The 12,936-nt window shown below is 35.9% G+C and overlaps 1 protein-coding gene across 1 annotated transcript in view; it reads right to left on the reverse strand.

The window, feature by feature from the left end:
* GABA-B-R2 (gamma-aminobutyric acid type B receptor subunit 2) overlaps window positions 1–12,936 on the reverse strand; it is a 49,153-nt gene that overhangs the window by 569 nt on the left and 35,648 nt on the right. Inside the window, exons 22-30 of the mRNA XM_068768640.1 lie at window positions 10,840–11,004; window positions 8,489–8,675; window positions 7,186–7,287; window positions 6,025–6,132; window positions 5,351–5,426; window positions 3,773–3,828; window positions 2,099–2,175; window positions 999–1,079; window positions 262–556 (exon numbers count right to left, since the gene is read on the reverse strand). Of these exons, the coding sequence (XP_068624741.1) occupies window positions 262–556; window positions 999–1,079; window positions 2,099–2,175; window positions 3,773–3,828; window positions 5,351–5,426; window positions 6,025–6,132; window positions 7,186–7,287; window positions 8,489–8,675; window positions 10,840–11,004 (1,147 nt within the window). The remainder of the gene's footprint in view (window positions 1–261; window positions 557–998; window positions 1,080–2,098; window positions 2,176–3,772; window positions 3,829–5,350; window positions 5,427–6,024; window positions 6,133–7,185; window positions 7,288–8,488; window positions 8,676–10,839; window positions 11,005–12,936) is intronic.

Here is a 12,936-nt window from a genome sequence, read left to right on the forward strand (position 1 = left end):
TTAAATTACTAGTTCTGCATGTTTTTGTCTCTTTATAATCTCTGATTTAAATACAATTCAACTAACAAAGTAAACAGTTTTATAGCAAATAAAATAACAAAAGTTTTTTGGATTTCAATTAACAGTTTCGATTGTTATTACAGATTAAACATTGAATATATAATAGTTGCGACCACAAGCCGGTAGATGGCGTATATTTAAAGTGGCGGTTTAATTTGAACGTCGCGCATTTGATAGAATTATAATAGTCATTGGTCTTACCCATTTTATGCCTTGAAGCCACATTCGGACTGCTCTTGTGATGGTTTGGTCTCGTCTGATGGGTCGCTTGCGTTAGCTTCGGTGAATCCCCGACCCCCTTTGCCCTCTTCAATGGTTCAGCTTCCTGCTTCAACCTCTTCGCTGGAGACTCCTGACCCCTGGACACTCTGATTGTATCAGGGTCTGGTTTGTACGGCTCTGACTTCGGTTCAGGAGTATGTTTCCTTGGAATATCGTCATGTCTTCGTGGTGTTGCTTCAGGCTTTTCCGTCCTTTCTTCTTGATAAGACCTCATCTGTTAAAAACGTAAATTTACTATTAATATTGATTTGTTACTTATGAATTTTTAAGTACATACAAGAATTTGAAGGTATAACTCGAACTATATCATATGTAACATTATACAGGATGATCGGTTTATAGATTATCTGACAGCAAAATATTTTAGAGCTTTTACAACAATTTTTAAACAACCTGTATAAAGTCATCACTTTAAAATAAGATAAATTAATATATATTTTTTCAATTGTAATGCGATAGGCCAATGATTTCTTGCAGTACAAATTCTGCAATAACAGATAGTAAACAATAATTAGTTTTTATATATTTTAATTGGAATTTGACATTTATATGATTTATTATATCTGAAACCATTTATTTTTGGATAGAATGTACCATATATTAATTTTAAACTTTTGCTTTTGTAATGATATTGGTTAGTTGCAATTTCTACTCACATATGCTGCAGACTGTCTCCTCTTAGACTGCACTTGTTGTGGTGGCGTGCTCACCGGCTGCGGGAACTCAGACCCTCGGCGCTGTGAAAGGACTTCCATTAACCTTTTCTATAATTACAGAAAAAACATCTCGTCTGAATTTAGTGAGGGCGCTACTGTGACAATAAGCGTTTATGACTTCAGCGACTTCATTTAAATCTTCATTTTTTTTAATGGCCCTCGCTATTGGGAGCCTCTCGTACCCCCTATCTTGTGTGAGACAGTGACTATTCAACATTATTTAATTTTTTCACATACATTGTATGATCTTTCGTTCTTTTCATTCTTGCCACAATTCTTCTGTCTTTCCCTTTCGCTATGTAACGCCTTTCATACATTCCTCATTACTCTTTTACATTTTTGTTACTTTATTTCTATATAGGATTATTACAATATCACTTGGTTTTACGTTTATTTATTTTTTTTTGATTTTTGTTGTTTACATTTTTATTAGCTTTTATTTCTATCTATTACTATATTTATTATTTTACTGAGTAGGAGGAACTCTTCTTTAGTTTTTTCTTTTCTTATCAGGGAGGCTATTGATTCCTCCCAGATTTTCACACCAGACCAGCACTCGAAGTCGAACCGGAGTCCCCCGAATGCGGGACACTGGGCTACAAAGTAGATCACGGTCTGGTCCACGCCCGGATCACAAAAGCACGAGGGGTCCTCCTTGAGCTTGAACCTGTGGAGTTACTCAGAGAACCCCCCGTGCCCCGTGAAGATCTGGGCCGAGACCGCGTCCACCTCGATACTGCGGAGCGCGCGGTAGGCTGAAATGGCGTCCGGGAAAAATATCCTCGTCACTAAAGCCGTCGTTCCTTCCATATACCTCCTGTTTCATTCGTCGAGCGACTCCAGTCTCAGTTGTCGCTTGACGAATAAATCTTCATTTGAATCGTGTAGACTGAGTGTCCACTCTTATAACACACCATTTCGTATTGTTGATACTAAATATGACATAAGCAGAAACAATTGTATATAGAATAGAAGCCATTACTATATATGAACACGAGAATGAATTTTTAATATTAAAAAATCGTAAATATTTAAATTACCTTTGATAATCGATCCGACATCCTCAGCGTCTCTGATTCTCGGTAACCTTCAGGCGTTCCATCACGAACTACTCCCGCTTTAACAAAATATTAATAATTTTTCAACCAAAACAAATCAAATATTGCACATCGACCTTTGAAAAGAGACACTCGGCTAATTTCGGCTTAGTAGAGCGTTATCTCTGTCGCACGAAATACAACGACTGTCAAAACGTAACATAGGTAGTGTGGGACAGAGATAGTGCTCTACGAAGCCGAAATTAGCCGATTGTCTCTTCCAAAGGTCGATGTGCAATATTTATCGCTGGGTGCTGTACTTTAAAAAACGTGTCAGCGCCATCTATTGGTGTGAACTAAACACTGTTTTTAATAAATTGAAAACTATATATGTTGTCATTTATTAATTTTTTTTTATATTTATTACAATACTGTATACATGCTTATATGCTGTATATATGTTTCCTAAATGTATATAAAAAAGATAAAATTAGAGCTCAAGTTGTAAAAAACCGTACTGTGACATCTCTGCTTTTAAAAGAAAACAACTGTGATCTTTTGTAAATGGGGATAAATTACTATAATATCCATGTTTTCAAAAGAAAAACACTGATTTTTTAAATATATACTGTAATCTAATATATAAAATTCTCATGTCACGGTGTTCGAACTTGAACTCCTCTGTAACGGCTTGACCGATTTTTACCAAATTTTATATGCGTATTTAGTAGGTTGAGAATCGGCTACTATCTATTTTTCATACCCCTAAGTGATAAGGGTTGTTCACCCTTAAAATTAATTTTTTATTTTTTTGACGAAATTTTTTGTTTTTATTTTTTTTATGATACAACATACAAAAATACATACAACCCTAAATTTTCACCCCTCTACAATCAACCTTTATTTTTAAATTAAAAATTAAAAATATTTTTTTTTGCAAAACAACGTTTGCGGGATCAGCTAGTATACTATATAATATACTAGCTGAAGCATCTGTTAAAAGAAAACATAAATTCTAAGAGCGTGGACTATCAAAGGAGCTTCTTTTAAAACCTTAAAGAAATTATCTGCTTATAGCAAAAGCACCAGTATCAACATACGTTCAATTTTTTTAAACCATGGTCATAGGCCTCCGCTGAATATACCTATGTGATATACTATAATCACTACGCTTTTCAAGCAGATTGTTGATCGTAGTGTGGTATATTACGCAGAAAATACTGTCCATCTTCTAAAAACTTGTTTGTGAGCAGAGGAAATCATTTATAATTAATGCACAGTGTGAATTATATATAATACTATCCCGGGAATTGAACCCGTTAAATGCGATCATAAGTCAGCCGTCTACCACTGTACCACTGCTCCATCAGTTCAAATTAACGACAATTATAATTTACAAAACAAATTATTTTTCATATAATTAATGTACAGCATCAGGTCCATTGTGGTGATGGTTTAACACACATTGATGATGGCGATTGGAGTGGGAGTTTATCGTTGGACATGGTGATGGTTGTGTCCATTCAGTTCTATTACAATTGTGGGGGAAGTGGTGGGAGGCCAGATCTGGTGATTCATATAAAAAGTCATTGAAACGTCTAGAAAATTCTGCAAAGTTCAAACGTGTTCTATGACTAGAATTAACATTAACAAAGTACATGTTTCAAATATTCTTACTATGGTTGATAGAAGAATTAGATGCTCTCCTTTCTATGCCCCTCGTGTCGGTTTCCCTGGAAGTTATAATATATTTATTAGACTGATAATTAATAAAAAATATTTAGTTTTGTATCTAAAATTAAAAGTATATCATTAAATATATCTTATTTTATATCCAAAATTAAAGGTATATCATTAAATATAAAATATTTTACTAGATGATCACGCAAACGATTTTGCAAAAAAAATTAAAGTTTTTAATTAACAAATAAAAAATATGGGTTGCTCGTAGAGGGGTGAAAATTTAGAGTTGCATGTATTTTTATATGCTGTATCATAAAAAAATAAAAACAAAAAATTTCGTCAAAAAAATTAGGAAAAAAAATTTAAGGGTGATCAACCCTTATCACTTAGGGGTATGGAAAATAGATATTAACCGATTCTCAGACCTACTGAATACGCATATAAAATTTGGTAAAAATCGGTCAAGCCGTTTCGGAGGAGTACGGTAACTAACTTTGTGACATGGAAATAAAAGTATTTAGTTGATCGAAATATGTGGAACTTGGTTTGCTGTCTCATTTTCATGATTGATATTATAATATATACATGAAAAAAAAATTACATTTTATTTAAAAAATCAACTGTTAAGTTTCTGCTCGGCTCTTAGCATATAATGCTAAAAAAAAGTTGATACAAAAACGCATGTATATGTCTACTTGAATAAAGATATTGTCACTCGCATTCCATATTTAAATAACGTCGCCCAACCGATAACTCGGGGAATTCCCGCATCATGTCGCACTACCTCGGTTGCCAGGCTCCGGTACGTGCATCATGTGCGTACTTTTAAAGCCACGCTTCGCTGATGATTTTATTATTCAATAGCCCAGCGGTAGACGACTGTGATTTGCAATCGTAGGTCGCGAGTTCAAATCCATGGATACAATCTTGAATAACTCACACTTTGTGCAATAATTATCTAGAGCTGCGCTACTCATAAAAATTTTTTACAGAGGATGGGTTGTATCATCTCTTGCGTACTATAATACTACACTGCGATCGCCAGCTCGCCTGCCAAGAGTGGCGATTATGGTATATCCCCACAAAGATATTTTTTAACTAAGAAAAGATCCAATATTTAGACACTTCAGCAGAGTCTCTCTGTGTTTGGCACTAATCGGTGTAACATAACTCCTGAAGATGCCCCGTGTAGAGGTGAAACACGTGTTGAGTGATTTAACAGTGGTAGTTGTGTAATTCGAATTGTTTGCCGCATGCGCATTTATCGGATGGCGGGCGGTGCACTTTGTTGCACGACTACCATTGCATGTGCGGAAGTGGCTAAATATTGGTACTTTTCTTACTTAGGATGGGCTTCCGCAAGATAACGCCTGATTCTATTAAATATTTTTTTAATTAATCTATGCCTTTCAGTGGGCGTATATGGGCTGAAACGACAATCACATTATATATACATATATATATATATATATATATATAAAGAACATTAAATTATTTCATTTCAAGAATTTGTAAAAAAAAAATCGTATTACAATTAATTAAATAATCTTGAAATAAGAAGAAACTCCAAACCTGTGATGGTGTGGAGAAGGAGACTGCTGTCGACTCTTCTCCGAAACACTCCTCTGCATAGGAGTATGAGAGTGAGCTGAAAGAAGTATTACATCATAACTTGCCCTCTAGATAGGTTTAATGGTCATATACGCAAAACTTTTATAACAGTTAATGTATATCTATAATAAAACATCCTTTACAAAGAGCGTTTAATACAGTGATTTCCAAAGTGGTCTATATCGACCCCTAGGGGTCTATGACAACCTGCAAAGGGTCTTCGTCAGCGAAAAAAAATTTTGGGGGTCCATGAAATAAAAAATGGGGGTCCACGATAGTGGATCTCAACACATACACTGATAGTACCTATTTACTTACATCATACTATCTTATAATATCAAAAGATTTACATTATTTATAAAAGTACCTATGAAGTAAAAAATTATTAATATGTTACGTATATTTTACGTAACAGATACAAAATTTTATTTTGAATAGTTTTAATTTAAATTAAATTAATTAATGTATAAAGTAACATGTGTTTTTACTTTAAGTTTTTAGCTTCACTACAGTTAGAAATTTACAGGAAATCAATATCAGGTAAGTAGGGGGCCTACCAACACGGAAAAACATGGCAAGGGGTCTACGACACAAAAAAGTTTGAGGAGCTCTGGTTTAATACTTCAAAAGTGTACCTGGCGGTGATTTCTGATTTGTATACTGGAATGTATTCGTGTCCCACAAGTCGCTCTGGACCACAATAAAACTTTCCTTCTTTCTTCTTTCTGAATCTCTTCTTTGACCTGTGAATTAGTTTACATTTTTTATTATGCAGATGTTGTCTCGCATTTTTGAGGGAAAAAACGGAACTGGAAATAGAGATTGAAAAAAATACAGAGGCTTGATATAATGCCTCCTGGATGGGCAACGAAAAGCGTTGCCTTTCGTTCCTGAAGCACAACAGTGAAGCAATTAAAAAAGTCATTAATTAAAATAAAACAAATTAAAAAGGCTCGAGCAAGATTGTATTTTAGAAGGTAAACATTATTTTAAAGAACTAGAAACTAAAAAGATGAAGGAGGAAAAACATACAATTGATAAAACTGTACTGTGAAATAAAGAATTAATTAACTGTAGTATTTTAGAAGAAGAAGACAAGGAAGACAGGTGGTGTGTATAAGGAGACGAGTAATCCAGGAAGGTGTAAGATATTGGTGACGAAAAATAAATGAAAAATAAAACATATCGTGAAGAATGTAAGGAGAGAAAGTAAAATAAAAATAGGAATGTTAGAAAATTATTAAACACAATAAAAAGAGTCTGACCCTCCCTAAATAGAGGCAAAAGAGAAGTCCCCTGTCGATTAGAATCAATTTGTTGATTCTTCTATAAAAATATTCTTAGAATTATAACAGTTTCACAGGATACCATCCCAAAAGTCTGAGTGGTACAGTGTAACCTATAAAAAAGATTTGACCTAGGATTCATACTAGATACAAGCTATTCCTTGCTTTACGTGACTCACGCAGTCTTTCATATGTGATTATGAAATCAATACTTGGTAATTTATAATAAATAAAAAAAATATTACGTCCAAGTCTTATACTTGTGAGGGCTAATGTTTCAAAACACATTTTTAATAAACCCTTGTACAATCTTGCAGATGAAATTTAGTTAAATACTTTCTTAGCTGATCTTTAATTAGTAAAAAGAATATTTGTACAAAATTTTATAATTATAGACCTTTTAGTTGTAGAGATATTATGATGAGTATATATAAATGGAAATCTCTTTTGTAAAGTTCCATCTTTGATTCGGATGTATTTGAAGAAGTTTTACTTGCAAACTATACTTACATGATTTCCTTCTTTCCATGGATGAGAAGTCATGGTCTATGTCAAGAATGTCTTCTGGTTCTTGCTTAGGTTTTGGTGGTGTTGGTAGTTGATTATCTTGACCTGTGGAATTGGTACCTTATTGAGTCTTTAAGTAAGAAAATGACCAATATTTAGCCACTTTCGCACATGCAGTGGACAGACTCTGTACACAAACTCTGTGTTTAGCATTAATCGGTGTAATATAACTCCTGAAAATGCCCCGTGAAGGGGTGAAACACGTGTTGCGTGATTTAACGGTGGCAGTTGTGTAATTCGCATTGTTTCGTATGCATTTATCAGCGGGCTGGCGGGCGGTGCACTTTATTGCACGACTACCACTACATGTGCGGAAGTGGCTAAATATTGGTCCTTTTCTTACTTAGGATGGATTTTCGCAAGGTAACGCCTGATTCCATTAAATATTATTGAGTCTTATCAGGTAAAGCGCTTATATTTGTTAATCATTCCAATAAACATTACATGTGATACAATTTAATTAAAGTTGTACATTGTATTCTATATAACAAATATTACGTAATTGGGATGGTTCATTTAGACCCATTAAGACCAAGGGTAAAGTCTACAAAGCAGTTGTCAGACTAGCTATGCTCTACGGCTCGGAATGCTGGACTGTAAGTCAGAGACACGAGCAAACACTGCATGTCAATAACATGAAGATGCTTAGATGGTCGGGTGGCGTCACTAGAATGGACAGAATACGGAACGAATATTTCAGAGGTTCGTTTAAGGTAACTCCGATCCCTAGCAAATTACAGGAAAAAAGATTACGATGGTATGGCCACATTCAACGAAAACCAGATGACCACGTGGTAAAAACTGCCTTAAGCCTCCCAGAATTCCCAAGAGGAAGAGGGCGTCCAAAAGCTACGTGGTGGTCTAATATCGGAAAGGAACTGGAAACCCTTCAACTTGATGGAGGAACAATCCAGGATAGAGTGGCCTGGCGCAAATTGATAAGGAGACCCGACCCCAAATAAAAGTAAAAGGGAAGGAAGAAAAAGAAGAAGAAGAATTGGGATGGTTCATGGTAAATTTAAGATGCTACAAATGGGCGGTAAATCTTATAGGTGACAACACAGATGCGAAAGTAGAAGTATGTATATTGTACATTATATGTTTAAAATTATGCTTTTAGCCATTTTAACTTTATGCAGGTTGTACTTTTGCAGCGTGGATAGGCCTCCGACTAAGTTGACCGACGACACTTTCTTTGGGCTATGATATTATACACTTGATTATATAAAAATATAGTTTGACCAACCAACTGCTTTCCTCTCTATGACGGGAACTTCCCCATCATCTCGATCCACCGGCACGTGCATCAGATCAGCAAGCATTGCTGGATTGGCACTGGACATCCTTCGGTGACGGGTCTTGACCTCCCGCGATGGCGTCGACTTTTGACCCTGATCTGCTGTTTTAGTTACTTTCTTCTGGGCTTCCGGTGTCTGAATAACATAACATTATATATATAAATATATATATATATATATATATATATATATATACATACATATATATATATATATATATATATATTCACTCACTTTGCGTCGTGGTTACGTTCGAAAAAAACGTGAAAGTGAATTATGATCGAAGATAGGTTCCAGAGTCGACGAAACGACGCAAAGCGAGGTATTGGTGTATATATATCTATATATATATATAGTAACAAGGCTTAGTTACAAAAACGCAGGTTGGGAAAAGACCTCATTTTCAGTGATATTCAACTGAAGCCTTTATAAATTGTAAAGAAATTAATAGTAAGAAAGAGACTAATATATAGCTACTTCCGCTATGCAGCAGTAGTCGTGCATTGAAGTGCACCGCCCGCCAGCCCGCTGATAAATGCGCGTGCGGCAAACAATGCGAAACACAACTACCACTGTTCATTTACTCTATACGTGTTTCACCCCTCCACGGGGCGTCCTTAGGAGACGTGACACCGACCAGTGCCAAACACCGAGTATTGACAGCTGCTTAGCGGAAGTAGCAATATATTAGTTCCTTTCTTAGTTAGGATGGACTTCCGCGAGGTAACACCTGATTCTATTAGATATTTTAGACTATTAGAAACCGTGCATCATTTTCTATCATCAACAACTACGCTACCTCTTGGTAGCGTAGTTGTTGATGATAGAAAATGAAAAATGAAGCTTCCTCTTGAAGAGCATCAAAATACTGCATCTATATACCTGCAGAACACCACCACCTACCGGCTCTTTTACTATAGTAACACGAGATTGAGTTTTATAAACCTCTTAACCATTAAACCAATTGTCACAACACAACTGACCACACGTCGAAATAATACAAAGAGATATAAAGGAAGTCGTAAACACGCGTGACCTTTAAGCTATTTATAGAATTTTGTTTGTAATTCTAACCGAGTACTATCTCGAACTTACTAGAACCTTCTCCGTAGTATAAATAGGTCACTACCCATGTCGACAGTTCAGTGTTGTTTTTCGAGTTATTAGATTAAGATCTACGATCAGTGATATAAAACTATTTGGTAAGTTATTTGGACAGTGATTTTTTGAGCGATTTGGAAGCGAAGTTCGGACTAAGTGAAAGTATACTTTGTGTTGAAGTAGGGTGACCATCTGATTTGTGAATAAAGGACTCCTTGTGAACCAGTGGAGTTTAATTCTGAGTCAGAACCCACAGTACATAACAGTATTATATATACATTTGTATCAAAAAAAACTATATCAAATTTCTCATAAAAAATTCAGGTATTATTTTTTCTTTTTTATCTTGTTTATTTTTATTTCGCATTGCAATTTGTATATTTAGTTATTTTAATGTTTATTATATATAAAGTTTTGTAAATTATTGATAAGTGTTACGTAATGTGCGACTTGCCAAAAAAGATAAAAAATTTAAATTGACTCGTTGATTTAAAAGAATTGAAAAAGGTTGGGGTCTTGTCCCATGACCATAATTGTAATCATTATCATATAAGCCGAATGAATGATCTGTCGATCACATTGGTGACATCATACGCTGCGGTTGATGATGCATTATAATATCATAAACAAATAATTTAAAATTTTATATATAAATAAAGTTTAATTTGCAATAATAAATTTGATATATTTATACCATAATCATTAACTGAACATATTTGAAATACGCTCATGTCATCATAATTGTTACATTTTTAAAATGAGTTTAAAAATAAAAACATTTAAAAAACTTTTAAGTAAAACGGTTTTTTGATACCTATATTGTGATGGTTGTGGAAAAATATGTACCTAGTCCGCCATGTTGGAACGGCGTCCATCTTGAATTTTAAATTTTGACATAATCATCGTATTTTACTAGTGTAGCCCTTTCATTTGATACCCATATTGAGGGGGTTAAGGAAAAATATGTAATCCGCCATTTTGTATCGGCGGCCATCTTAGATTTATAATGTTATTGATTTTATTATATTGTATTGTCATCTAAATTAAATGTGTGTACCAAATTACAGATCAATCTGACAACGGGAAGGTGCTTAAATTTCAATTTCTAATTTTGACCCAAATAAATAAATAAACAAATTCCGTACGGGTCGAACTAAATAAAACCGTTTGATAAAATAATATTTTTTTTAAAAATTACCTTTAGAATTTTAGGAGTTGCAGCTTTGGTGTAGAGCGGTTCTTGTATTTTAGCCGGTACGGATTTCGCTGTGGGCGTGTCCGACGGTTTCAAAGCTGGTACGGTTTTCGTTTCAGCTTTAACCGGTTCCACTGGTTTCGCTATTGGTTTCGGTGGTTCTGGTTCCTGTAAAAGATATAAGTGTAAGTTATATATTTAAGAAGGTTTTTTGACAAATTTTCGACAAAATTTGATATTACAATGTTGTAGTACAAATTACATAATAAATTGTTATTGAATCCGGCACTTCTTCGCGGAGAACCAATGATAGCTTATACACGAACTAACTATACTATATTTTGATATAATAATTAAAGATTAAAAAGTGAATGTATATATCAACTCGAATAAAGATATTTTGAATTATAATTTTACTCTAAACGACAGAAACGCAAGGACATAGCAAAACTTGGAGACAGGTGGTGATGAAGGTATTTCCCAGTTAAAGAGCGTGTTAAACGAGACAAGAAAAGGAACAAATCTGTTTTAAATAGTCTGACACTGATTGCAGATAAACAAGGAAAAATAAATATTATTAAATTTACTAATCTACTATATTTAAAGAAACGATGGTAGGTTGCTCTTCAAGATCCAGGAAGACTTTAACATTAAAGAAAGAACTTATAAGGCGATTGTGTGTCTCACGCGAAAAAGAAGTAAAACAGTTATTCATGGAAGAAGAATTGGGAGATAGGAAACCTTCTCAATTAAGACACCTAAATCAGCTCGCGGGACCTGACGTCCCTGAAAACTTCTTTAAAATTATTTAGACTAGCCGCCTTCCAACAAATATACAAACCCTCATCGCATCTCAGGCACAACCGTCATTGGATTCGCTAGCTGAACTTGCAGACGGAGTAAACGAGCTTGTACCAAGCATCTCCCAAGTAGCGAGCACACCCAGAAGTGATAAAATGGATGAAACGAAACAAAATCGGAGAACTCACACGACAGGCGCACGCGCAGACCGGTGGACGTCAAGCAAGAGACAGTTCGAAGCAAAGTTCATATAAACACTACCGCGGGCGTTGTCGTATCCAAATCAGATCAGATTCCAGCTACCACAAATACCCCACCTGCTGGTATCACTCTAAGTTTGGGGCGAAATCCCATAAATGCGTAAAACCATGTGATTTTTGTGCAAGTTCGGGAAATGCGAACAGCAGTTGCTAATGGCGACTAACGATTGTCACTCAAAAAGCTCCGGTCACCTGTTCGTCATTGATCGCTGAACGGAAACGCAGTTTCTGGTCGATACTGGATGCGAACTTTTTTTTTTTTTCGGTGGGGGAAATCTTCCGGTATTCAAGATGCCCTGCCCCTGGGGGGAGGACAGGGGTATGTGGGATTCCTACCCACTAAACCCCCCCCCCCCGGTGGTCGCCCTCTGCGCTAAACGGGGCACCGCGGTATCTTCCGGTCAAGGATCGCCACGCGGTCTTCCCTCGCGCCGTGCTATTTTTCGATAGCCCGTCCCGGGGTATGCGTGGATACGCTACCCCCGGAACCCTCGTGGTGCTATCACGATTTCGAGACCACGTCGAACCATCGTCCGCCTCAGAGTCGCCACTGGAAACGACCTTCCCCAATTCAGCTCTACACGAACGCCGAGTCAAAACCAACTACCAACTTTACGCAGCAAACAGTTCAATCATCGACACTAATGGTTTCGTACATCTACAACTTGATTTTGGATAACGTCGCGAATTCCGGTGGCAATTCATAGTGGCAAATGTCACTAAACCTATTATCAGCGTAGACTTTTGGACTTACTGGATGACATCACCTCGCTGTTCGTTTCAGCAACGTTAGCCATTACGTCTATGATATCATCAATCAAGACATTATTGGGCGAATCCAGCTACTACGACATTCAAAGATACCCAGAAATTATCCGACCATCTGGAATACGAAATAAAACTAGTCACTCCAAGTGCATCATATTCGCACAACGCCCGGACCTCCAATCAACTGCATGCCTCGAAGATTAGATCCTGACAAAATGAAGATTGCTAAACAACAGCTTGAGGACATGTTTCGCGACGGAACAGCAAGACC

Source organism: Battus philenor, unplaced genomic scaffold (assembly GCF_028537555.1).
Source record: "Battus philenor isolate CCGP_79_NKW_IND1 unplaced genomic scaffold, ilBatPhil1.0.hap1 SCAF_26, whole genome shotgun sequence".
NCBI classification, from domain to species: domain Eukaryota; kingdom Metazoa; phylum Arthropoda; class Insecta; order Lepidoptera; family Papilionidae; genus Battus; species Battus philenor.